Genomic DNA, 24823 nt, shown 5'->3' with positions numbered 1-24823 from the left:
GGCAGGAAAAGTACTTCCTATACCGCTTCCATTTAACCCCCAACACAAGTCCAAGCCTCCTGTCTGTAGGTTTCCTTATTAAATTTATCTGCTTTGATTAATCTTTTTAAGTCCTGGATGCATGTCATGTTCAACAGAGAGACCATCACATTACCTTGCCCTGAAACCTCTGCTTGTCTCGTCTGCCTGTCCCATGGCAGGGACACAGGTGGATTCTGGCCTGAGCTGCTGACATCAGTGTCAAAGTTCTCCTCAGTTCCTATAGGGCACACATAGGATAGGGCACGCATTGGATTTCAGTCCTTTTCATATGGCTCATGAAGTATCACACACATCTGTGAAACTGTGACAGCAGTAAGTATAACTAAGCAACATTCACTGCTTGTTTGGGCTGTTGGCATGTCAGAATCCAGAGAAGCTGAGCGGGAGGTTCAGGTGAAACCCTCTGAGGAGCTGAAACAATTTATAGGGCTCTTCCATCTCCTGACCAGAGATTACTAGTCTTTTAACAGCAGCAGTATTACATTGGGCAGCTCAGACATTTCTATTTCTCCCTAGTCCAGCTTCTAGTTCATAAACTCCCTCAGGCCCTAAGGAAATAATAAAAAGAAAGATGAGACTAAATGGGCTTAGTTGAATATGCAGCACAGGAGGAAACCCAGTGTTTTCCCTGGCTCCTACATGTACATCTCAGAGAGCCAGCCAAACCACACACACTGGTGTCTTCCAGTACCTCCATCTGCCGCATGGCAGGTCTTGGCAGACTTCTCCCTCCCACCTTGTTTCCTTTTCTAAAGTAGAGGGGAAAAGCTATAACCTACAACCTTTTTTAAGTGCTCAGGTAAATTCCTTCTCTCCTTATTTAAACTGGCATTTTGGAGCATCTGGCAACATACTGGGAACCATGCTAAATCCTGAAACTTAGGCTGAGCAGCCACTAGCAGAACTGATGCTGCGCTGGCATTTTCAAGCAGTTTGCACTACACTGGCTCTGGCTCTATGCATGGTAGGAGTTTTTCCCACTGCTGAAACAGAAAATTGACTGTTCTCCATAAACCATGCCTGAGCACAGCCAGAAATAAATATGAATACAAATACTGGGGGAATCCTGGTTTCTTGGAAGTCAAGAGAAATGTCATAAACTTCAAGTTAGCTGTAATTCCACTACTGTGACTCAGCTGATAAGTTTATTTCCAGATCATATTTTCAGCTCTGTTATGAAGGAGCCTGCTTGAGGAGGAAGGGAAAGGGAGTGACAATTTCACAGGCAATTGTAATTATTTTTTTGCTTGCTATTGATAGGAGCATCAAAGTTAGTAATAATGGTTAGTAATATTTCCATCATTATTTTTTGTCAACACAAGTACCTATAGATAACAACTTCGGGACCTTCATTATCATAAAAATAGATATCTCTTCCTGTATTTCATACACATGGTTTCATACCTAAGAATTTCAGCACACGCAGCTAACCTGGGAAACTCTTGAAAAAAAGACAAAAGCAGGACAGTGGAAGTTTGTCCGTTTTTTATCAGAAAGCATTTCTGCAGATTCGAACAAATATAGTTATACTTGAAAAAGAACAAAATTATCTCCTGCCAGCTATTTCCAGTAACTATAAAAGCCAGTCGCTTGATTCAGCTGCTTTTACTCAGTAAGGCATTAAACCAGGGGGAGGCAAAAAATAAAAGGAGACATTAATTCAAATGTTCATTCGTAATTTAACCGCCTGTGAAATGTTCTCTTTACCAAATAGAAATGAGGCCACTTGGCCCACAAGCCATCCTTTCACAGTCTTGCAGGGTTCACTTCAGAAGCCTCCATAAAAAATAATATAGAAAATACAATTTTCAAGTGTAGCTGGAAATCCCCAATGTACTTGATCTGACAGCTATTGCATTACAAAACAGAATTACAATTTTAAAGCCTTGGGCACTGGCAGGCTTCTGATGTCGGCTATATAAAACCACACTGACAGACAGTCATTACCAAGGTTAATCTCTGAGAATTAGGACAAGGCAGTCAGTTTTAATATGTCAGAATCAGCTAGGAGCCCATCTGTATCTGCTATGGTCCTTACTTTCTTAAATCCAGTTATATAAGAAGATTTTTAGTTGGAAATGGTAGGTGGTTTTTCAATGAAGACACAATAAAGTAGCAATTGCCCTCTAATAAATTGAATTGGGCATATCTGCACTAAAGACCTTGTGGAAATAAGCATCCCTTAACTAATACCCAGCAGCTCTGACCCACTATGGGTGCAATTATTTTTCTCATGTGTGGGGCCATTCCTTTTCTTACTGATATTCTTACTGAAGGACTTACAGCCTTTTGCTGTGGATGGGTGTGATTCTGAGCAGGAAGACACCAGTGTAATTAGCAGGAGGAGACCTTGTTTCAGATTACTGTGAGAAACGTTGAATGTAACAATCTTGTGAGCGGACATGAAAATATCAAAATCACATTGAGGGAGGACTTTTCTGGGTACAAATTGAATGGTTAAAGAAAACCAACAGACCAAACATCAGCAAATAATCTGAAACAGTCATGGAAGAAAGAAACATTTGCAATGGATAGGAAGTTTTTTCAGGAGACATAAATGGCCTAGCTCAACCCTGCCCTGAAACTATAATCAAGATTTTCTATTATGGCCTTTGATGAGAGAAGGAAGTTGTCTTGTGTTATTGCTAATATGCTTATGACCATACAGTTAATATTTGTACTTCCGTCTATTACAACAGGCTTGTGCAAGTCTGCCATGTGTACATGGGAGGTGTGTAAGTATGTACATAAATGAACACATTTAGCCAGTTACATAAGAAGCACTATGGGTTCTTATGCCTGTGCAGGAACTACAGGACACTGTTCTGGGATATGCAGAGACTCCGTATCATGCTGTGTCTAGCAAAATCCCCCTGGGGCTTTTTGCATCATGCTCAGGGATAACATCTCCATGTCAAGGGTTGGCCTCTGCCAAGCCAGGAGCACATGGATTACTAATAGGTAGCAGGTAAGGTTACTAGTAGGTAATGAGTTTTAACTCTGCCATGAATGCACCTTTGACAATGAAAATATCTTTAAGATAACAAGGTGAAGCAATAATTAAAGGACAGTAATTACTGAAATGATAGGACAGTTGCATAAAACTGAAGCAATGAGTGCTAGTATTCAGGCAATTTGTACTTACTGGCATCATCCATAAATTCAAATTCACCTCCTAATTCAGCACTGGTTAGATGGTACTGGTCAGGATCAGTCAGGGCACTCAGCAGAATCAGCAATACCACTGAATTGATAATCTACAGAGAGGAAAAAGGGAAAAGGGTCAGGTTGTGCAAGTTATAAATGAAAAACCTCTGGGCAACGTATACCCACCAGAGCCCATGCCAACCACAGTAAATGCCATTTTCAAACTGTACAACTGTGGTATCTAACTAACGCTGCAATTACTTTTTCTCAGTTTGTGTAAACAGGACCTATTCATTTCCCAAGCCACGGCAGGAAAATGAAACAAAATGTGGACTATCCTTTTTTGTTCCTATTTTCCTCACAGCATCAGAAAAGATACAGATGCTCTTTCGGATGATAAACATGTTAACACATCCACTTCAGTTTGTTCTGTTGCAAAAACTAAAATAAATCAAAACAGATCATTTTGAGATTATTACAAGTAAGTGCTGCAGTCCAGGATTATTAGCATGACAGAGCTGTAATTGTGGAAAGCCTTGTGAAATTGCAGGAAGATCAAAGACCCGACTTGATGCAAGAGGATGTATTTTAAGAAGCCATGAGTGATGACCTGATTCACATGAGCTGCTAAGTGAGGAGGCCTTGTGGGGACAGGAGTAGGTGGCAGTGTGAGCCCTATGTCTGATGCACATGCTCCTGTGTCATATGGCAAAGACAGGCAATCACATATGTTGAGACCTTGGCTATGAAATGAAATAAGTGAATTAAACACAAGAATATAGTATCAAGTGATTCAGTAGAAGCGGATTGTCAAGTATCAGCTGTGAGAGGAACACAGACGTAGCCAAGAGCTATATTTTAAAATGAATCTGAACAAAATGCTCATATCGCTTTAAGCAAAGAGGGCTAATTGCAGAAAAGAAGATTGCTCAGTGTGAAATAACACAGGCTGGCTAAAAGATTATTCTACAAAACTAGGAAGATAACTGATGAACAGAAAAACAGATAGAAGAAAGCTGATAATAGAATCATAGAACAATAGAATAGTTAGGATTGGAAAAGGCTTTGAGATCATCTAGTTCCAACCCCACTGCCATGGGCAGGGACACCTCACACTAAACCATGTCACACAAGGCTCTGTCCAACTTGGCTCTGAATGCTGCCAGGGATGGAGCATTCACAACTTCCCTGGGCAACCTATTCCAGTGCCTCACCACCCTCACAGCAAAGAGCTTCTTCCCTATACCTAACCTGAACTTTCCCTGCTTCAGTTTGAACCCATTACCCCTTGTCCTATCACTACAGTCCCTGATGAAGAGTCTCTCTCTGGCATAGTAGAGTATGGTGGGAAAGATGGATTTTCATTGCTTTGGTTCTCACTTTGAAGTCCTCCCAATCTGATCACAGATTACTAACAGCAACAGAAAGGTGTAGGAACACAGGCTATTATAAGACATAACAGGGTAGAGAATTTCATAAAGATAAATGATTTTTGATAGATAAATTCCATCAAGTTTAGCTGGCCCCAGATCTGTTAATAACTGTCATTGAAAAACTGTTGAAAATAGACTGAGTTCACAAGATGGGGAATCAGCAAGCACAGTTGATTATGTTTCAATGCAGGAAGGCCATGTCAAAGAATTTCTAGCTAGATTAGGACAATTAAGGATAAAATAAGACCAAGAACAGACAATCAAGTAGTATCCCCATTTTAGTACTTCAAATTTGTATGGTCATAACCAACAGTCACCATGGGCTTGTCCCGGACAAGCTGTAATTAAATTCATTTTATTTTCCATCTCTGACAGGCTCAGAGGCCTTGCGGATAGGGAAAAAGCAGTAGTGATCATCTCTTTGCATCTTAGCAAGCCTTTTGACATTATGAGATTCTCATAAATGGGCTATGAAAACCTGGTTTGGTTGAAAGTGCAGGAAGGTGAGTGCACAGCCAGCTGGATAGTTGCAACAAAAGCATAGTTGTCAAGGCTTCAGTCAGCATGGAAGATGTATCTATTAGGGTTTTCCAGTACCACTGAAAAACTTGGTATTTCAATTCACATGTGATTTGTACCTTTCTTTAATTTGCAGACAATGCCAAACTGTAAGCACTTTAGGAGGTAAAACTGAACAGATTTTGACCAGGTATGGCAGAATTCAGACAGTAGAGCACAATTCAGTACCAACAAGCACAGAACATCACATTTGTGACAGCTGCAGAAGAGAAGAAATAACTGAATAGGTAACAATTCCTCAGTTACTCCCCAGAAAAGAGTCTGGGTATGACAATAAATAAACTGAATGTGACTTAGTGCCATCCCATGAGCTCATCTTTGCAGCTACATGGCAGTGGGCAGTACTGCAGAAACAAAGGTATTTTGACACACAACTCATCCTCCCATTCGCCCTCCACAAGGCCTCTGCAGACAGGGTCAAGTTCAAAGTCCTTCTAAAATGTTCCAAGAAAAACCCTAGGGAAGATCCTGCACAGAACACAGGGTGATGAGACACCTGGAAAGTGTGACTGACAGGGAAAAAACTAGGCTCGATTAGCAAGAAGGCGGCTTAGGGAGATGCTTTCAGTCTTTTTGTTCAGAAAGGCAAGGAAAAGGAGGCAATAGACTTTCCTCCAGATCTGCTGGGAAATCAGTGAAGTAACAGATTTAAGTTACAGCAAAAGGAAATCTAGGTTAGGCAGTTTGCTGAATAATAAGAACAATCAGATAGCAGAACAGTTTGTCTGGGGGGGCTTAGAGGTCTTCATTAATGCATTTTTCCACAGAACAGTTAAATGGCTTTGTGTTGGGAAGACCGCAGCCATAGTTGCTCACCTTGTCTTTGAAGACAGATCAGATGATTGTCAATATTCAAAGTTATGTTCTACAAATCCTACTAATTTTTAACATTATGTATGCATAAAATAACAAATAACATTATTTAACACTACGCATAACTTTATATTGCGATCTGGTTCTTCCTTTACGGAAAGCTAGAGGACGTATGGCAGTAATAAATATGTTACTTGAGTACTGAAAATAACCCTTCAATCAGAAACTATAAACATATATAGTGTTGCTATTTTAAAGGCATCTTTTGTACAGACATAGCCAGGAAGATTCATAAAATACTGACCTAGGCATTCTACTTTCTCTGGCTATGTCCAGACTCAGATTACGTGTTTGTCAGCATTGCCTCTAAGTCTCTGTTTAAGACACGGATTTGTGTTTGCCTGATCTGAAGTCTGCTGCAGTCAGTAGGAATCTCTCTAATGCTCTTTAGTGCACTGCTTTTCTGTTTTATCAGGTTGTTTTCTTGAGACCCTCATAATGATCTTTAAGCACTTTTCAACTGTGCTGTCAGCAGTGCAAGTGAAATAAACCATGTGTACTCCTCATCCTCTTTCTCCAGAAAAAAATGTGTGTACCGTTGTGTATATTCTATTTATTAGGGTTTTCCTTTTGCTTTGAAACTGATGCCACCATTGAATTTTAAAAAATGTTTTAATGCATAAAACTGATATGTCTAAAAACGTACAGAGAGAGCATCTTCCAAGGACACATAATCAAGGACAAGAGCATAAAGAGATTCCCTGAAGATATATGCAGCTGTATGAGTTGAAATTTCTGTTCTAGGAAAAGGAAAGGGATATTTCTGCTCTCTCAATAGGGCCAAGATCTCCTTCAAGATGCTTTACATTCCATCAGCAACAAATACTGTAATAACTAATTAACAGTGCTTAGAAAGCATTTTTATTGTGCAAAGTTCCAGTAAGCAGCTAAGCCCTATACCTTCCCAATGAGACCTGCCATCCTCATTCTTATGGATGGAGAAACAGAATCATGATCACAAACATGTAGCAGGGTGCTGTTCAGCGGTAAGAATAAAATGCAAGATTTTGCACAATCAAGTCAGAATTGTAACCATTGGGTCCTGCTGCTGGTTAGGGCCATAGTGCTACCCAGAGTGATAGGAGAGGAGCCTGGGGGCACTAACAGGCCTTACTGATCCTACACTGTCCTACCATGGACCTCCCTACACTCCTGTCCACGGCCCAGGACCCTATTTCAGCTCAGTCTGGGGTCACCAGTCACTGTCCCAGTGGCAGCACTAGAGTGCCAGTCTCCAGCCAAGCTTTATGGATGGACCTCTTGTATTCATGCTGTAGCTTGTCTACAGCTGTGCCCCTGGTCTCATCCCCTTTTGCACCAGCTGGGCCTCCTGGATGGCCCCTGGCCCTGGCTCACCACCTGCCATGTTGGGGGCTTTTGGTGGACCCCATTATCAGCTCTCAGATCTGCACCTGGGCTCAGCCCCTGAAGAATGGTGCTCAGAGTGCCCCAACAAAAGACTGGACAAAGATCCCACACAAAGGCCTAGAAATGCCCGACTGCCCTCTTATCCTGATAACAGAAGTATAACAATAATTTTTAAAATCCCCAAATCTTGCTTGTCTGGCAACTAGCTGGAAAACATCCACCTTCTCATCAATATAGAAGAGAAAAATAACTCTGCTTTGTAGAGACCCTAGAATGTATAATGAAAAGGGGGAAACAGGAAATACTATGGAGGAGGTGGGTAGTGCAAATACTGGAGCATTACTTGGATTTCCTGCTCTGGGCTTACAAACACCATTTCACATTTGAGTAGAAGATATTTTAAACAGCAACAACTGCGTGAGAGAAGGTGCATGCAGGAAGCAGGTGCTGAGCCTTTGACTGGCACCCCCAGCCACTGCTGCTGCTACCATCTCTACCACAATAAAGAACCAGCAGCTTATGTACGATATGAGGCAGCTCTGCTAGAGGGAATGTGTAGTGTTTAGGATGCAAGGAAGCAACCTCATGCCTTCCACAGACAGCATCCAGCATTTAGAAACGGTATCGTGCACTAAAATTAACACCTCTGCTACTGGCAAGTGAGTTGTCTTTTCCATATCGTTTATTCCAGAGATCACAAGTGAACTGTGGTCATCCGTGGAGATGAAGTGCAGGGGAAGGAAGTTGTCAGGAACCACTGCATCAACAAGTGGTGAGAAACTGAGTACCACTGTAATTTCAGACCCTTCACAGGAACGTAGCTGCATGCTCTTTATCCCAGTTTATCTAAAACAAAATTAGTTCCACTAGCTCGAAGAGCATGCAATTGACACAGAACTTTAGGCAATTCCTAATTCAAGCAGCAAAATGCTCAAGCCAGCAACTATATCTGCAAATACTGAAAGACTGTCAGGAGTTATAATGGCTTAATTTTCCCCAACCTTCCTCCAGCTTACAGTCAGGAGCTGAAATAAAATTGCTCTGATAAAGAAGTTTTGGAAGAGGAGATACTAAGCTTACTTTAACTTGACACACTGTATTAAAAATACATCAATGTTTCTATTGAATGTCCCTTCTACAAATGTTCTACTATGGTTCTCCCAAGACTTCCCGATGTAGTGAAGCGAGATCCTTATATTTGTAGGAAAAAGTAAGGAAAACCCCCTAGCTTTATTCATATTGAAGATTCAACTTCTAACTGAAGCCATGCATTCAACAGTCTGGATGCTGTCTCTGTTGTGAAAAATTTACACACACTTTCAATTCTGAGTCTATTTTCAGCCTCACTGACCTCAAGATAAATCCATTTAAGCACACTCCTTAAATCTCTTCACTGGTAGAGAACTAACACACTGCCTTTGCTCCTTGTTGAAGAGCTGGAGAGCTGGTTTAATGACAGCAAACCCCAATACTTTTAGATAAGGGGAGAAAAATAGAAAACTGCAAAGATAAGCTTTGATTTAATGATATAGAAAGTAATAATCAAAAAAACATTAATGCAAACACAATTATTCTGGGCTAACCCCCCAACTTTCTGTAATCTGTATTAGTAAATTATAATACTGTGATTGATATGGACAGTGGGTTACCAAAAACATCAATGGAGTTTCCTCTGTAGTCCATATCGAGCTACCAGATGAAAAATGACATAATGTTTCTGAACAAAACCAGTTGTGACTTAGAATCAAATAACAACAGATTTCTCTATGGACTTTGAACAGTGACCCATCCCAGGGTGCTGCTGACCAAGGTTCCTACACCTTGGCCAGGTTTTGAGCTGGCACACACAATATTAATGTATTTTTAATGTTCCACAAAACTGGCAGTGTTTAGTTTGTTGTCCTCTATAGAGTCATTATTGAAGCAAATCACCAAGGGCATTAATTTTACTAGTAAGAAATCCTAAATGTGTTCAATAAAACTGAATAAAGTCTCAAGCAAAATCCCCATACCATCTACCTCCCTTCAAAAAACTCAGGGTAAGTTTATGACTGTAGCTGTGCATTCTCTACAGAAACTGTAGAAACAAAAGCCCAGTCTTAAACTATTTTTGCTCCTTGAAACTAAATTAACAGCAGAAGAATATTTTATAGTACTTGGACATTTGAAGTTAGTATTACTGTTAGAGAAAGTAAAACATACAGAAAACATATAGTTAAGCTATCTCAGCATCCTGAATTCTCCCCTTGCACCTTTGCCTTCCCACTTGGCACGCTCTTTGCATTTTTCTTGCTTTTTTCTTTTAGCATAGGAGATGCTAATCGAAACAAGAGCACTTGTTCATCAGAAAGACACAAGAACCCTGCAAAAGGGAAAAAAATATCAAGTTGAGCGTTCAACCCAAGAATTCAGGGCAGATTTGCACTATCTGGGGTGCCTTTCCTAAACTTCTCTGTTAGCACTGATGATGAGTTAAGCTTTATGAACTATTACCCTGTATAGGCAGATTTTTTTATCTGTTCTCTCTCTCTGTAAGGAAAAGTCTGTTGGGTTGATGGATTTATTTTTTTTTTTTTCCCTGAATTCTGATTAAAGAGGAAACAAGGAGGCAATTTTAGCAAAGAAGGTTTCCCAGCTGTCTGACTGCTGTGGAGAGCAGCCAAACAATGTGAGAAGGAATGAGGTGTCCCCTCTGTGTGCCCAACTTTCTTTACAGATCTCATGGCAATGACTCAGCCACCTTCCTCCTCAGGACGCTAGGATCCCAAGCTACCTCTGAGCACACCTCGGCCAGTGGCCTTAACTTTTGGAAAGCAGGAGCAAGAGAAGCCTGGCTGTCAAGAGTAGATACTCCCCTCTTCTCTGCTGTGTAAGCCTTCTGTGTCATACCATTGAAAATGTTTCACCTCTCCAGTGCTGAGGAACAAGCAGCAGATGTGTTAGTGATGCACAAATGAATGAATGGTCCAAAGAAGAAAACCCAGCCACACTTGGTTACCTTTCCCCAAATGAAACATAAAGAGTCTGGAGACTAAACAGAAAGATGGCCACATAAAGTTGGATTAAAAGAGAATCTGTCATCCATTTCACCAGTGAAATTCATTATCAGACATTATTACTGAAGCCAAAAGGTTGGAGGAATACAGAAAAGGATGAGTTGTTTATTGAGGAAATGCAAGTGTTTAACTGTATTACAAAGCATCTTAAGAACAAAACATAAGCCTTCCTGTTGCACGTTATTGCCCAGCCTTAAAATAACAGAGAATAAAACAAAATGTCCCTGCACAAGTTGTTCTTTCTTACTTCCCTGTGTGACTTCTCAAGGCACATGTTTCTGGCTGCTACCTGAAATACTGCACTGGAATAGTGACTGCATTAGGCAGATCAGAAGCAGCAATTAAGTTTCTATGTTTTTTAATCTGGAGAAGACAGGCTAGAGTCCACAATTCTTGTTGCTTATTTTTCTTTACTCATGAGAAGTCAAAGAATGATCCAGGCAGGCTCAGACTAGCATATTACAGAGTGCATATAATAGAAAGCTGCATAAGATATTTTCATCATACTTATACATAATTTCAACTTTGATTATAATAATGACACTGGGCATTGAACTTTAAAGACTATGCTGATTAAATTGATATAGGAAGTCCAGCATAATTTATCAGCACTCCCCTATACAAATGACTCAACTACTGGCTACTGCCAGCCTTTTAACAACCCTAAAACCCAAACCACAAGAGGTCTGTTATTAATGAAATACTGTAATGACTTCATTTATATGACAAAGAATAGATGGACTGACTGTGCAGGATGCCCACTACAGTTTTCTGCCTCCCTAGAGATAGAGTTTAATGTGTTATATACTTAATTTTTGCCCTTAAATAGTTTAAGGAAATATGATATTTTATGCAAATTAATCAGTGGATACTTTGTTATTTTTACATTGTGTTTAAAGAAAGTTGAAACTGTATCTGAGCTAAGTCCTGAAAACAATTGTTGAGGTCTTCTGCCTAGCCCTGGGGAAATACAGTCATATACCCATGATGAAGTTATAACATTGCCAGATCAGCTCACAATTCCTACCAAAGCACATCTGGGTTCAGGATTCTGTGGAGAGCCAGCAAAGAAGCGGTATGCATTAAAACCTCATTGGAAAAAGGGTTGCTCAGATTGGTCAGCTGGGATTTGTTTGGTTTCTGTGTTTGCCCTTGACTTCCAAAAAGGATTTTTGAGTCTTGCAGGTGACTGTGAAAGGTTAAGGGCAGACGCTGATGGGAGTTGTGGCAGTTTCCGTGGCTCTCAACCTTAGTGGGGACATGTGACAGAGGAAGGGCCAGTCAATGCAGCTGTGAGTATGCAGATGGCCCTGACCAGCAGGTCTTCTCCGCACCAGTCCACAATGCTGTATGGGCTCAAACTCACCTCTAGCCACTTTGGACATTGTTAGTGGCAGGAGAGGAGTGTGCCTCACCTTTGGACCGCAAGCCACATATGCACACTGAATTAAAAATAAAACAGCAAACCAACCACCAAAACACACCAAACCTTTGCTCAATTATTCTTACGTAGTCACCACAGCCAAGATCCACAGAAGCCATGTAAGGAACTAGAGCTGTGTCCTGGTTTCAGCTGGGATGAAGTTTATTTTCTTTCTAGTAGCTGGTGCAGTGCTGTGTTTTGAATTTATTTTGGAAATAATGCTGATAACACACCAACGATTTATCTAAGTGGTGCTTACCCTGATCAAGGACTTTTCAGTCTCTCATGCTCTGCCAGTGAGGAGGGGCATGAGAAGCCAGGAGGGAGCAGAGACAGGACACCTGACCCAAAATAGCCAAGAGGGTATTCCATACCACATCATGTCATGCCCAGTATATAAACTGGGGGCAGTTATGTGGAAGGGCAGATCACTGCTCAGGTCAGGCTGCTGGTGGTGAGTAACTGAACTGTGCATCACTTGGGCTTATTGTTTGTTTTGCCTTTCCTCTTTTAGTTTCATATTCCCTGCCCTTGTTATTTCACTTATCATTATTATTAGTATAATTATATTGTACCTTAGTTATTGGACTGTTCTTATCTCAACCCGTGGGTTTTACATTCTTTTGATTCTTCTCCCCATCCTGCCCAGGGTTGTAGGGAGAGTGAGCAGCTGCCTGGTACTGAATTATCAGCTGGGTTTAAACCACAACAGGCTGTCAGTAATAAACTGCATCCTTCCATCACTTTGTAACCCAAGGCAGGGATTTAGTTATGCAAGGAAGAAGTGGGCACACGCAAAGGATGTTACAGTACAGATAATTACTGAAATAGTAAACAACATGATCACATGGATCCAATTTTTCTGGGCACAGCTGTTTCACAGTTGGGAAATGCACCTCTGCAAGGTGAAAACATTCCACAAACCTTTGTTTCTGACAAAGCATTTGTCCTGTCTGTTTTAAGTAGCTTAATATATCTCCTGACAGAACAAGGCCTTGCTCAGCACAAGCCAGCAATGAAATGAGAAAGAGCCACAGCACTTTAAAAAACCTCTTCTAAGGCAGATGGCTAGGGTGAGGGTAGTTAGAGCTGGCTGCAGACATCCAAAAGAGAGAGACCAACAGAAGGTCCAGGAAGTGTGCAAGGCTCAAGCCCGGATTGCTTCTTCAGTGATGCCTTCTTGGCAGATTCACTACCTCAGATCAATAAGGAGCATTCTCTTGCACCTTCAGCAACGAGCATGGTTTTTCGCTTCCTCTTCTGCTGTTTGGAGAACTGGGGCTTTAAACCTTTAAGCCCAGCTGCAGAACAGCACAGTAGCTCTTGTACACGTTTTCAAGTCTTGGGTACTTCAAACTTGCATAGTTCTACAGTCAAGGTGTAAGCCTCACAATAAAACCAGCGAAAAAGAAAGCAATCAAGGAAATTAATTCCTGGCTATTTTGAAACATCTGTTACATATGTCCAGGAATATATAAGACTAATTGCATTTTCACTGACGTCAGTCTAATCAGTGATCAGTTTACGAAGCTTAATGTGTTCTCCTTTGGCTCACTAGGAGATACATATTAAACCTTCAACAGAACTTGTAAACACATTTTACTTGATTAATGCAATACATCCTCTCCTTTCCATAAAGACATTCATGATCTTTGTATAAACCCCAAATTTAATTATAGCATACTGGACTCTTCATGGTTTTCTTTCCTCTAACAAGCATTTATGTAAACTTTGCTCCTCTTACAACCAACCATCTGTTTTCTCACTGGAGGGAGACAACTGTTCCCTGTAATCCCAGTGAATTTATTATCCAATCGAAGGCCTTACTAAGAAAAAAAGGATATTTAACAAACGTTTGCATTTTCTGAACTGATAACTGTGTCATTAGGCTGCACAACTGATGCAGATTATTAGCTATCACTGTAAAAAGTCATATACTCTGTGAAAAATCCCAGTGCGGTATGTGAGGATATAAGAAAACTGACTATGTGAGGGGGTTAGAGCTTAAAGATGTTTACAGGAATCCTTGTGTTGTGCTGCAGACTAATAAACATTTTAGTAAATATATAGAGCATCCAGAAGATTCTTACAAGAAGTTTCTTGCCTCCAACAACTTAAAAAGTTTTTAAAACAAAAACATTTGTAAACACACTGCTGCATGACAGAGTCTTTGGAGACTGACAGAGTGCTGTTTCTGCTCCTCTCTGCAACACAGAAGACACAAACTTGGCTGGTTTCATTCAGAACAGAAAGCAAAACATAACTTGGGATATGTACCAATGAATCCACCTTTTTTTCCCCCAGATAATCTTTATGAGCTGTTCATGGATCGATTCTGTCATGCAGAGGTATTTACAGACTTTGCAAGCTCTCTTATTGATTGTGCGATTTACATTCCTCCCATGTATTTTGTAATTTCACTGAAGAGGGCCTGAAGCATGAATTTGAGAAAGGAGGCGGGAGAAGATCCTGCATTGCAGAAACCAACCTGGGCATGGGCATGGTGGGGAGGAGTTCTTTAAGTTCTCCAGAAGCCATTCTTGAAGCAATTAACTGTAATGTTATTTAATTCTGTCCCTCTAGATAAGGTACAATCAGAATGTACTTACTGAGAAGGTCCTTCAGACAAGATACATTGTGCTCATGGTAATGATCAGTGCAGGTCTTTATTCTTTGCTCTACCACACCTAAAATATTTTCAGTTTCTTAAGGAAATACCATGCAGGCCCTGAGCAGATATTCGTGCAGGATCATTTATTTCCTGCTGGTCTTGAAGAAGATAATGAAATGGATGCGATCCACTGCAAGAGCAAGTGCTCTGAACTTCCTCTGATTTCAGTCTCAGCTGGATTTCAACATGTACATCAATTATACAGGGAAGCCTTTGAAAGTCGGATTCATATTTTTCTTTATTCATAATGAATTCCAAGTTTTCTTTCCATTGTCCTTAAAAGCAAGCATGTGCACAGGAAGTCTCCAATGACTTACTTCAGAATGCTACTGTTTTTTTCAAGATCTCAGCTTTCATTTTATGAAAGGAAGTACAGACAGTAGAAAAACTACTGATAATTTTATAGACATGGCACTGGGACATAAATATTCAGTCACTGCAGAGCCTTCAGTGAGCTGGCTGATATACTATGATCATTCATACGGAGATAAAGTTGGAGATCCTTTATTCTTAGCCCATTTCATTCTATATAAAAGTAAAGAAAACTGATTTTTTAAGTAGAACACAAGGTCTCGTACTTGTGTTCATGCAAATTCCCACAACCTGGCTCTCAGATAACAAAGTTTCCAATTCCCTCTAACATTAGTCTTTCTTATGCTGCAATTTCTCCCTTTTCACAACTTAAGGTCTTTTTTAATTTTTCAAAATCTCCCAAGTCTCACATTTGAAAGTAAGTAGTAACTTCACCTTTTCTTAGAGTTTCTTTGTTTTCCCTAAAAGGGCCTTTCCCCCCTGTTCATGGGTCCTCCACTTACAGCTCCTTCCTAATGTGAGCTGTCTCAGACAGTGTGAAGGTTGCAGAAAGAGGGACAGAGAAGCTTGGAAGGACCCCAGTGTAAGTGTATTTTCCTTACATGAGCTGATCTCTGCTCCCTGCCAAGTAAGCCAATATTTCAGCAACCTTCTAACTGGTATTTAAGCACATTGCCATAATGCTGCTTTGCGCGGGGCTTGAAATAGGTAAGTTGCAAAAGATACACTTTGAGTCTTTTTCTGACATCGGGTCAAGTGTACTCTACTGATCTCAGCAAGGTGTTCAACCTGCGAATCAATGAGGCCACAGCAAATAGTGCTTTTCCTTCACTTTACGTTATAGACAGCACATTTTTTCATCCATTAGGATTCAATTCTCCTATTAAAAACTGCCTGGGGTGCAGATAGAGATTATGTGTGCTTTCAATTGTATGTTCAGAGAAACCCAGAACATCATTGATGATGAGCTGCCCACAAATAGCTCAAACGCTGAAGCTGCCCTGGCTAAGAGCTGTGGCTCACTCCACTTCCCTTCTTACCGCACGTCCTTCTGAGGGAGCTGCACAATGCAGTAACGTGTGGTTATAAAAGGCTCTCGGCCTTCCATTAGGGTTTTATTTTTAGCCCCTGAGTGCAGGGGCCCTGGGGAAGGCAGCAGGGATGCACAGGTCCTGTGGCTCCTGCCATGCTCCTGGGGCACCAGAGTAGGCGCAGCCCTTGCCCAGGGCACTGCTGCAGCAAGCAGCAGTGGGCACATAGAGCTCAAATTGAAAGCTCCTTCTTGTAACATCTGGGTTTTTTTTCTGAGCTGATGCCTTAAAGTTTCATCTTCTTCCATCCAAGTTAATGGGCGTATAATTCTCATTAGCCGAGGTGGTGCTGGTGGGGTCTTGGGGTGCGCATAACCCCCCACTGCCATGTGTCAGGAGAGTGGGAAATCCTTCCATAACACTGCCAGCATGTCTGGCATTGTTCCTTCTTTGCATTTGAGATAAAGAGAGTGGAGCCCATTTCCTCAGGAAGAAGACATGCTGTGTTTATAAATGCCGTTACAGACGGGGATGTAGTTCTGACTCACCAGTACTGACTGGGTCACTTGGAACTAACAAAAATGCCGGCTTTCTCCTGTACTGTGGCACCCAGGGGAGATCAGAATTGAAGCTGGCTCATTTCAGTGGTGTCCCTGCCTGGAACAGCACGCTGATACGACTGTCTGGAACAAAACCTAAACTGCTGGAAGTGACTTTCTAATTTTCCAGTTTTGGGGTTTTTTTTTGTTGGTTTTTGTTTGTTTGTTTGTTTAACAATATGACATTTGTAAGACTTTTGTGCCTTCTCTGTTATTACTTGAGACCTTTGATTTCATGTTATAATACATTACAGTCTATGCCAATGGGATACAGACCAAAGTAAAATAACCAGCCAAACCAAATTGGTCCTCAGGGTTTGAAATAAATATTACCCCCAGTCAGCCTTATTACTGCTATTTTAACCTTCAGCATAACATTTGCATTCAGCATTGCGGCACCCCCTTCTAAGCTTTCCTCCCCCAAGGCAGCACACAAGTTCCTGAAGTGCAGGCTGTCCTGCAACCCGATGAGATATTCTTTTCAGGAAATTCCCCCTGGCTTCCCCACCCTTTGCAAGTTACTTTTGACACTGAAGTACCTCAGTGCTCTGTGAGAACATGTATGTTGTATTCTGCGTACTGTGTTGCAATATCATCCAATGCTGTATTGTATTATAATATTCTAGATGGAGTAGCTATGGCTCTACCAGGAAGAAACTACTGAAACACAATAGCTATACAAATGTTAGCATTCTGAGGTCCATTATGTTCTAAAATAGAGCAAAGTTAAATATTTATTTCCCAGCTATTGATACTTTACGAGACTATTGTAAGTGTCCATAGCTGCTGGGTCTGTGCTGGGAGTGCACACAGTGTTCCTTCCCCTTACCTGTGAGGGAAAGTGCTCTCATCATGCAGCCCTGATGATGCCAACTGCACTCAGCTCCCCACTCTCTCCACTCTTCGTAGGATCCCAAACATCCAATTAAAATGTTAAAACTAAAGAGCTAAAATACCATCCTGGAGAAATACACTATTTTTTTTCCACATTTACTCAGACATGAAATTCTGCCTCCTGAAATTATACTAAAACGGTCAACATGTGAAAATGTTATTTTAAAAGGCTGCCAAAACTATTCATCTTCTTAGAAGGATGTTTTTTCCTCAAGTAATTTCCTCTAAAGCATAATGTCAAACAGTATAAAGAATACATGTATGCATGGTGAAAAATCAAAGGGGCTTTTGTCTGAACTTTATTTGAGGCAATGTTCATAGCTCACATGTGGTTTGGGGTAACAGAACCACCCAAATACATGCAAAAAATTGCATCTGTTTCTACGTAAACCCTTGATGGAACATGGCACCAAAACATAATTTCTCTTCTGAGATAAAGCAATAGTTTTGTATGTGACTTTGTAAACCAGTCATTTCAGCCAGTGGAGCTATTTACTCAAGTAGCTATTCCTTCCTTACTGCTTATCCCTTATCCCTTCCTTACTGCTTCCTAACTCTGTAAGCTGGCAAAAAGACTCTCACCCTCTGTTATCAATATGCATCTAAGTCTCTATTCTTAATAGTTAACTTTGAAAATCTAAACATTTGCAATTGTAGAGAAAGGGCAGAAAGAAACATGCACCTTTGACATGTTATGAATTATTGCCAGTTTGAAGTCATTGAGAAATCCACCCTGAAGAAGTTATGAAAGCAAAAGCAGCAAAGTAGGAAGAGGTGTAAATCAGGAAATACCTGCTTGCTAGAGAATTTAAAAGCAGATTTTGCAGAAAAATACTGTGTGAAGTTGGGCACTGGTATTTAAATGTTAATAATGCAATAGGTAACAAAGTCTAAAAAGCTGTCAGTCTCTTCTTTTTATCTAAGGCCAGCTGATGCACTTCCCTCTTCTCAAGTATCTTTAGGTCCACTGAACAGCTGAATTATCTGTATCCCTGCCTTTGTGGAGCCAGTGTGAAAGGGCTTCATTCAGCTGAAGGCAGAAAGGAATAACAAGCATCCTAGAATAAATGTTCAAAACCTTCCAGGTCGTATTAAAACTTATGAAACTTCACTGCAGCCAGGCAAAGAGCGGTGTCTTTCTTGATACTGCCAGTATTCCAGATACCACAGGCTGTGGATATTGCATTTAACTCTACTTTATTAAACCAGGAGCAAGAAATGGTTCGACTAATGCACCATTTTCTCAGTGGTGAAAGATGTATTTTATAGGACATGGAAGATTTTATATGATGTCTAGGACATAAATGTCAACCTAGCCTTTTTATTAAACTGATTGAATTTATTTAATGAGCTGTCCTACAATGGAGGGCAGCCCTGTGTTTTTCACTTGCTTCTGAAGGGGATTTCAGTAGTTAGCAAATAAACCTAGGTCTAATCTGCTTCCGTCTGCAGTTGTTTGAAAAACGATGCTTGGCAAACAGCTCTGCATGGCCTTTGCTGTCAGACGGAGACTGATTTCTCATACCAAGAGACTGAGCAGGCTGAGAAGTGCATCTACATAACCCACAGCCATGAACCCACTCTTTTTATTGTCGTGACACACTTGCAAATCCTGCGACTATGGCAGGGCCGGCTCTGGGAAAGCTGCTTTTCCTGCATTGCCACCCAAGGGATTGAGGACTGATTGTCAAAGACAGGAGAGGAATCAAGGGCTTAATGCGCCTTCTCTGCACGGAGTCTTTGCCCTGGCTGAATAACAGGGTGTCGAACAACCCCTGAGCTCAATGGTAACGCATTAAAACTGTGCCTCAAGGGTCTATTCCTCACTCATGTCCTATAGCCCTGCCAGAGGAAAGAAGTCTTTCTAGTACCCAATAGCAGCTGCCGGGAAGGTTTGAGAGCTCCTTGCCAGACAGACCAAGATACTACTGACAAGCAGTTAGCTGACAACCAAGGGACAGCAATGACGAGAACACCCAACTTCAAGAAGCAGCGGCCAGAAATGATAAACCAACAAGCGTGGTCAGGGTCCGGCAGCCTTGCTGGGGCTCACGCAGCAGCGGGGTCTCAGCGCTGCGGTCGACAAACAGCGCTCCGAAGTTTGGGGGGAAACCCCTCTCTCCGGAGATCTCCATTCCTTACATTTTCACCCCCTAAAGAGCAATTTGCATTGACACCCTGGTGAGCCTGGCCGCGCTCTGTCCCCTGCCCCCCTCCCCTGGCCATTAACCACACGCACCGTCCGTTTCCCAGTTCGGGCAGAGGCTGAACACCTCGCCGGGGAAACCCGTGTGGAAGCGCGGGCGTTCCCCCGCGTAGCTCCTCCGCGGAGCAGCACCGGAGGCGGCCGCCGGTGCCGAGAGGGGACCCCCGTGGGACGGGCACAGCCGAAGGGGTCGCTTACCAGGTACCATACTCCGAGGATGATGGTGCCGGTGCGGACATGGCAGCAGAGGCAGCAGCTGTTGGAGTAGAAGCGCGCCCAGGCCGAGCTCTGCATCTCCGCGGCTCCTCAGGTCTCCGCGCCGTTCCGCGCCTCTCACCGCGCTGCTCCGCGGAGGCGGGACCGGGGCAGGGCCGGGGCCAGGCCGGGCTGGGGCCGCCCCTCCCAGCGGGCGGGACCGACAGCGGAGGGACCCGGCCAGGGCTGTGGTGGCGGGCGGGGGCTTCCTGGGCGGGGGGTTCCCAGGGCGGAGCGTGGTGCTGCCTCCAAACCCGCTGTGCCCGCAGAGGCACCGGCCCTAGAGCACTGGAGCGGTCACGGCGAAGCACGGAAGGGATTTAACACACAGAGTTGAGGGAATTGAGGGAGCGGACAGCCTGGCCTGCCTGTGCCTGGCATGGCGCGGTAGAGGCATAGTTCTCCCGGTGTCCTACCGCACTTCCCAGGCACCGCTGGGCCTGGAGTTACTGTGGTGAGAGGGGGCCCAGAGTGCTTCCTTCTAGCTCGTCTGACAGCTCGACTGGCAAATCAACAGAAATAACATTCAATTTCACTAGAAAGAAAGGTAATATTGAAGGAGATCATGGAATGCTTTGGATTTGCCCCATAGTCTGAAGTCATGAGCATTGGGCACCTTTAGATTCACCTACACAGGGTGCTGAGTCTAGGTCGTGCTTTGCCTAGAAAGGTTGGACCATCTTGAGATCTCTTCCAAGCTGGCATTTTATGATTCTATGATTTATCGTCTTTCATAGTGCCTTCCCAATCCATTCCCAAAGTTTCAGCTCTTAAGGAGGCTGGAGTTCCCTCGTGTAACTGATACACAAGTTAACATTCATCTGATTGTTACTACATGCAGTTAGTGCTCTGATGGTGGTGGGGAAACAGCACTGGGTGAAGGACTCTCGAGTGTATTCCAGCACTGATGTGTGTGGGTAGAAGCTGAACTTCCTACCAAGCAGCTGACTTTTTTCATACTTTATTTACCTGAGGCTTGCAGCATTCTCTAGAGGAAATAACAAAGAAAATTCTCCCAGGAAATCTGTATGCCCAGCCTGAGCCTAAGAATAATTTATTTACTGCCATCTATCTTGGCTTCCTACCAAATCCCAGAGTTTATCATCAAAGTATAACATTGAAATTACTCAAATGTCTCCCTATATGGTTGCTCTGGGGCTCTTCTTTTTTCATATATACATCTGCACAGAACAGGAACTCCAAGATAAAAGCTAATTTGGCACGAAGGAACATTTTTAACTATGCCTTATCCCTACACATAAAGCCACTATAGTAAATTAAATTAAAAATACTTTCAATAGGAACTTTACATAACCTTTCTTCTTAGCTTGTCCTTATAAAACTTTCAGGGTTATTTGGGGTTTTTTTGCACATAAAAAGAAAAGCCACTTAGCACTGAATTTACCATTTTGACTAGATTGTATGCATAAGCCAAATATTGTATTTTTAAGATTCATATTCAAAAATGACAATAAAATTCTAGTAAAATGAAACATCCACATTGGCAAAGCAAATATTCAAGAGACCAAAGGAAAATCCCAAACAATGTGGTCTGGATTATCTCACTGGTAACCTTGAGAGACCTTGTCCTGTAACACCATAAAGTAAACAAGCCAGAGACTAAATCCTTGTATATTCACCTTGTAAGTGTGCACAGAAGGTAAGAGAATGTGCTTCATGAAGGTTATCTGACCAAGGAGCTGACCTTTTCAAAACAAAGGGGATAGTAGGCAAATCTGTTGGACAGGTGACAATTGAGACACTGCCAAAGACCAAAAGTCTCTGGTTACTGATTGATGGGCCATTGAAGAGCTCCGGGCGCAGCTTTGGAGAGTGTCACCTGGAATTTGTGACCGATAAGAACAGCCAAACAAGAGGAACATGAGGATTGGAGATACTTGAGGGATACGTTGCAAAACTTACGGAGGAATGATTAGAGGAAGAGAACGGGGAAGGAGCAAGGGAGGGAATCAGACAGAAGGAGGTATAAAAGAGGTCAATTGCATGTAAAGTGCACTTGTTTGATGGAGCCCTGTGTCTGATCACCCTCTCTTCTTATAAAACCTTTCTTAACTGTCCCTCTGCACAGTCTCACTGTCCACGGGGGGGGGGCCCCCCCCCAAGGACAACGACTGCAAGGAGCAAGGGCCAGCTACTCAGGCATTGGTGTGAGGCAAGCAACGGGTTCAGTGCCAGTGTCTGGAGTGGGACTACAGGTCACACATAGCCTGTGTGCCTGGGGCTGGCTGCTGGGGAGTGTGAGTCTGTACCTGCCCCAGACTGGTGGGGTGTGTGTGGTACTCACTTGCCAAGGTGAAGCTGGACTGGCTGGTGTGTACTTGTCTTCTACAAGTCCAGCTGAAGGCAGCACTATGCCTGTGGTCATCTGTGTAGCCATCCCCATTGGTGTCCTATGCGTGCCAACAGGAAAACAGTGGCCACATTTATTAGCCTGGAATAGGCACAAAAAGCTTTGCTCCAGCAGCCAGGCTGGAGGAACCTTGGGCCCTGGAGCTGCTGGAGGCAGTAGCTGCATGTAACGTCCCCCAGCACAGCTCTCATCTCTGTAAGGAGAAATTAACTGCATGTTTTCTTTTGCTTACTATTTCCCATAAATAGCTTTAACTTGGATATCCTTAGAAGAAAAAGGAAGGAAGAACAAGAAGGTGAACACTAATTATTCCAGAGCAGCTTCCTGTATAATTATTAATTTCCATTCAAAAAGCCTGATGGGAAAGATCATGAAACATCAGGCTTCATGTAACACTCCTGATTTATAACCAACTGTATTGGGCCTGTGTGGCAAGGTTTTGGTACTGGGGGGCCACAGGTTGGCATCTGTGAGAAGCTGCTAGAAGCTTCCACGGTGCCCACGATAGTCAATGCCATCTGGCCCCAAGAGAGACCTGCTGCTGCTCAAGGCTGAGTCCCTCAGCAATGGTGGTAGCACCTCTGGAATAACACGTTTAACGAGAGGGAAAAGTTAATGCACAGGAGCAACCTCAGCTGGAGAGAGGAGTGGGAATATGTGACAGCAACAGCTCTGCAGACTCCTGGTGAAAAGAGAGGGAGGTGGTAGTCCAGGCACCAGAGCCCTTGCTCAGCCGCAGGTCACTGTGTAGGCTGCATCCAGAATAGAAATGCAGACTCATGGCTCATGCCCCTCCTTACCAGAGCAGAGCTGTAAATTGACAAGCTTATTTCATACAGCTGCAGCACATGCCCAGAGCTGTGCTAACCAGCTGGGGAAGGACCCAGCACAACTTTGGTCTGTTGATAATTCTCTGTGCTGTAAGCTGTTAAGAAAATCAGTTATATTCTGTGTCCCACTGCTGCTCTGTACTCTGTGCTGCTCATGTATCCTCCATGGCGATCTCACTCCAGGGTACAACTTCTGTGCCAAAGGATGCTCTGATCTGTTTGGCTTTTTCCTGTGCTTTCTTTAAAATTGGTTATTGGTACTCCTCTTTCCAACCTTTTTGATACCTATCTAAGCAAGACTGCTTGAGGAGGTGTCCTGGGTTCAGCAGTAGCAGTCATTTTTCTCCTTAGTAGCTGGTGCAGTGCTGTGGTTTTGACTTTCAGCCTGGGAACAGCGCTGATAACACCGATGTTTTAAGTTGTTGCTCAGTAATGTTTACTCTGACCAAGGACTTTCTGAGTCTCATGCTCTGCCAGGGAGGAGGGGAAGCCAGGAGGAAACAGAGAACCTGACCCAAACTAGCCAAAGGGGTATTCCATACTACAGCACGTCATGCCCAGTATATAAACTGGGGGCAGTTACCTCAAGGGCTGGATCACTGCTGAGGTCGGGCTGGGTATTGTTCGGCAGGTGCTGAGTGGTTGTATTCTCTTCCCTTGTTATTTCCCTTATCATTATTATTACTGGTGGTAGCAGCAGTGGTTTGTGTTATACCTTAGTTACTGGACTGCTCTTACCTAAACCTGTGGGAGTTGCATTCTTTCGATTCTCCTCCCCATCCCTCCGGTAGCACGGGAGGAAGAAAAGGGGGGAGTGAAGGAGCGGCTGTGTGATTCTGAGTTATTGGCTGGGCTGAAACCAAGGCAGGAGGACTGGTGGCTTGGAAGCTGCCTATCATTCCCACCTTCTGTCTGTACTTACAGTCCGCAGAGGTGGTGGAGTATAGTTCATTTGGCCTTGAGTAATTCAATTACACTGTTTCCCAGCATTACCTACAGCACATACACTAACGGGCAGCTCAAGGGAACAATATCTGCTTGTAGAATTAGCCACATGCTCCAGAGTGAGCAAAGAAGTTGTTAATTGCTTTGTATTTGGCCAGGTTAAGACAAGATAAGAAAAGGGTTAAACATTGTCCAGAAACCAGGGTCTGGGTATTGTCCTTGGGTACAGGGTGGTGACAACACTGGGAAACTGTGATTGTAGGGAAGAGGCATTTTAAGAGTCGAAGTTATTGTTTGGCTTGCTTCAGAGCCTGTGTTTCAGGATGGCTGCAAATGCTTCACATATTCAGGGCTACAGAAACATTTAATGCAACAGAGTTTAAAAAACATCCTGCTTTCTCAAAATAGTAACCCTTCAGTAAACGTCTGACACTATCTCTCTGCCACAAAGACTGGCCAACAAGCAACAGAATAGGACTACTGCCACAAGTAAAAATGGGTTCAAGAGGTCATTCATTCTTCTGGGCTGTGTAAAGAAGATCAGGATGAGAATAGTGTTTTTCTCCAGCATGTCAGAACACACTTTAGAAGCCTGAGAAGCCTGTAAGAGAGCCATTGTGAAGACTCGCCTTGGTGTGCAACTGCTGACACAGAGCTAGTCAAATTCTCATGTTTCAGTACCGAACAGTGGATGAGAAACTGGGATGGGGGGGGGGAGGAGGAGGAGGCAGTGATGGTGGTGGTGGTGGTAGAGGTGGGTGGTAGTGGTAATGGTGTTTGGGGTCTTT

General features: G+C 42.8%; 1 protein-coding gene across 1 annotated transcript in view; it reads right to left on the bottom strand.

Moving 5' to 3' along the window:
• LAPTM4B (lysosomal protein transmembrane 4 beta) overlaps positions 1-20047 on the bottom strand; it is a 63600-nt gene extending 43553 nt beyond the window's left edge. Inside the window, exons 1-2 of the mRNA XM_061373197.1 lie at positions 19833-20047; positions 3188-3299 (exon numbers count right to left, since the gene is read on the bottom strand). Coding sequence (XP_061229181.1) covers positions 3188-3299; positions 19833-19928 — 208 coding nt within the window. The 5' untranslated portion in view covers positions 19929-20047. The remainder of the gene's footprint in view (positions 1-3187; positions 3300-19832) is intronic.
• Between the last annotated feature and the right edge of the window lie 4776 nt (positions 20048-24823).

This window comes from Neopsephotus bourkii, unplaced genomic scaffold (genome assembly GCF_033783945.1).
Source record: "Neopsephotus bourkii isolate Nb327-2 ecotype Australia unplaced genomic scaffold, CSIRO-AGI_Nbou_v1 NB_1630, whole genome shotgun sequence".
Taxonomy (NCBI): domain Eukaryota; kingdom Metazoa; phylum Chordata; class Aves; order Psittaciformes; family Psittacidae; genus Neopsephotus; species Neopsephotus bourkii.
The sequence above is the reverse complement of the archived record's forward strand: the minus strand, read 5'-3'. Positions and strand labels throughout refer to the sequence as shown.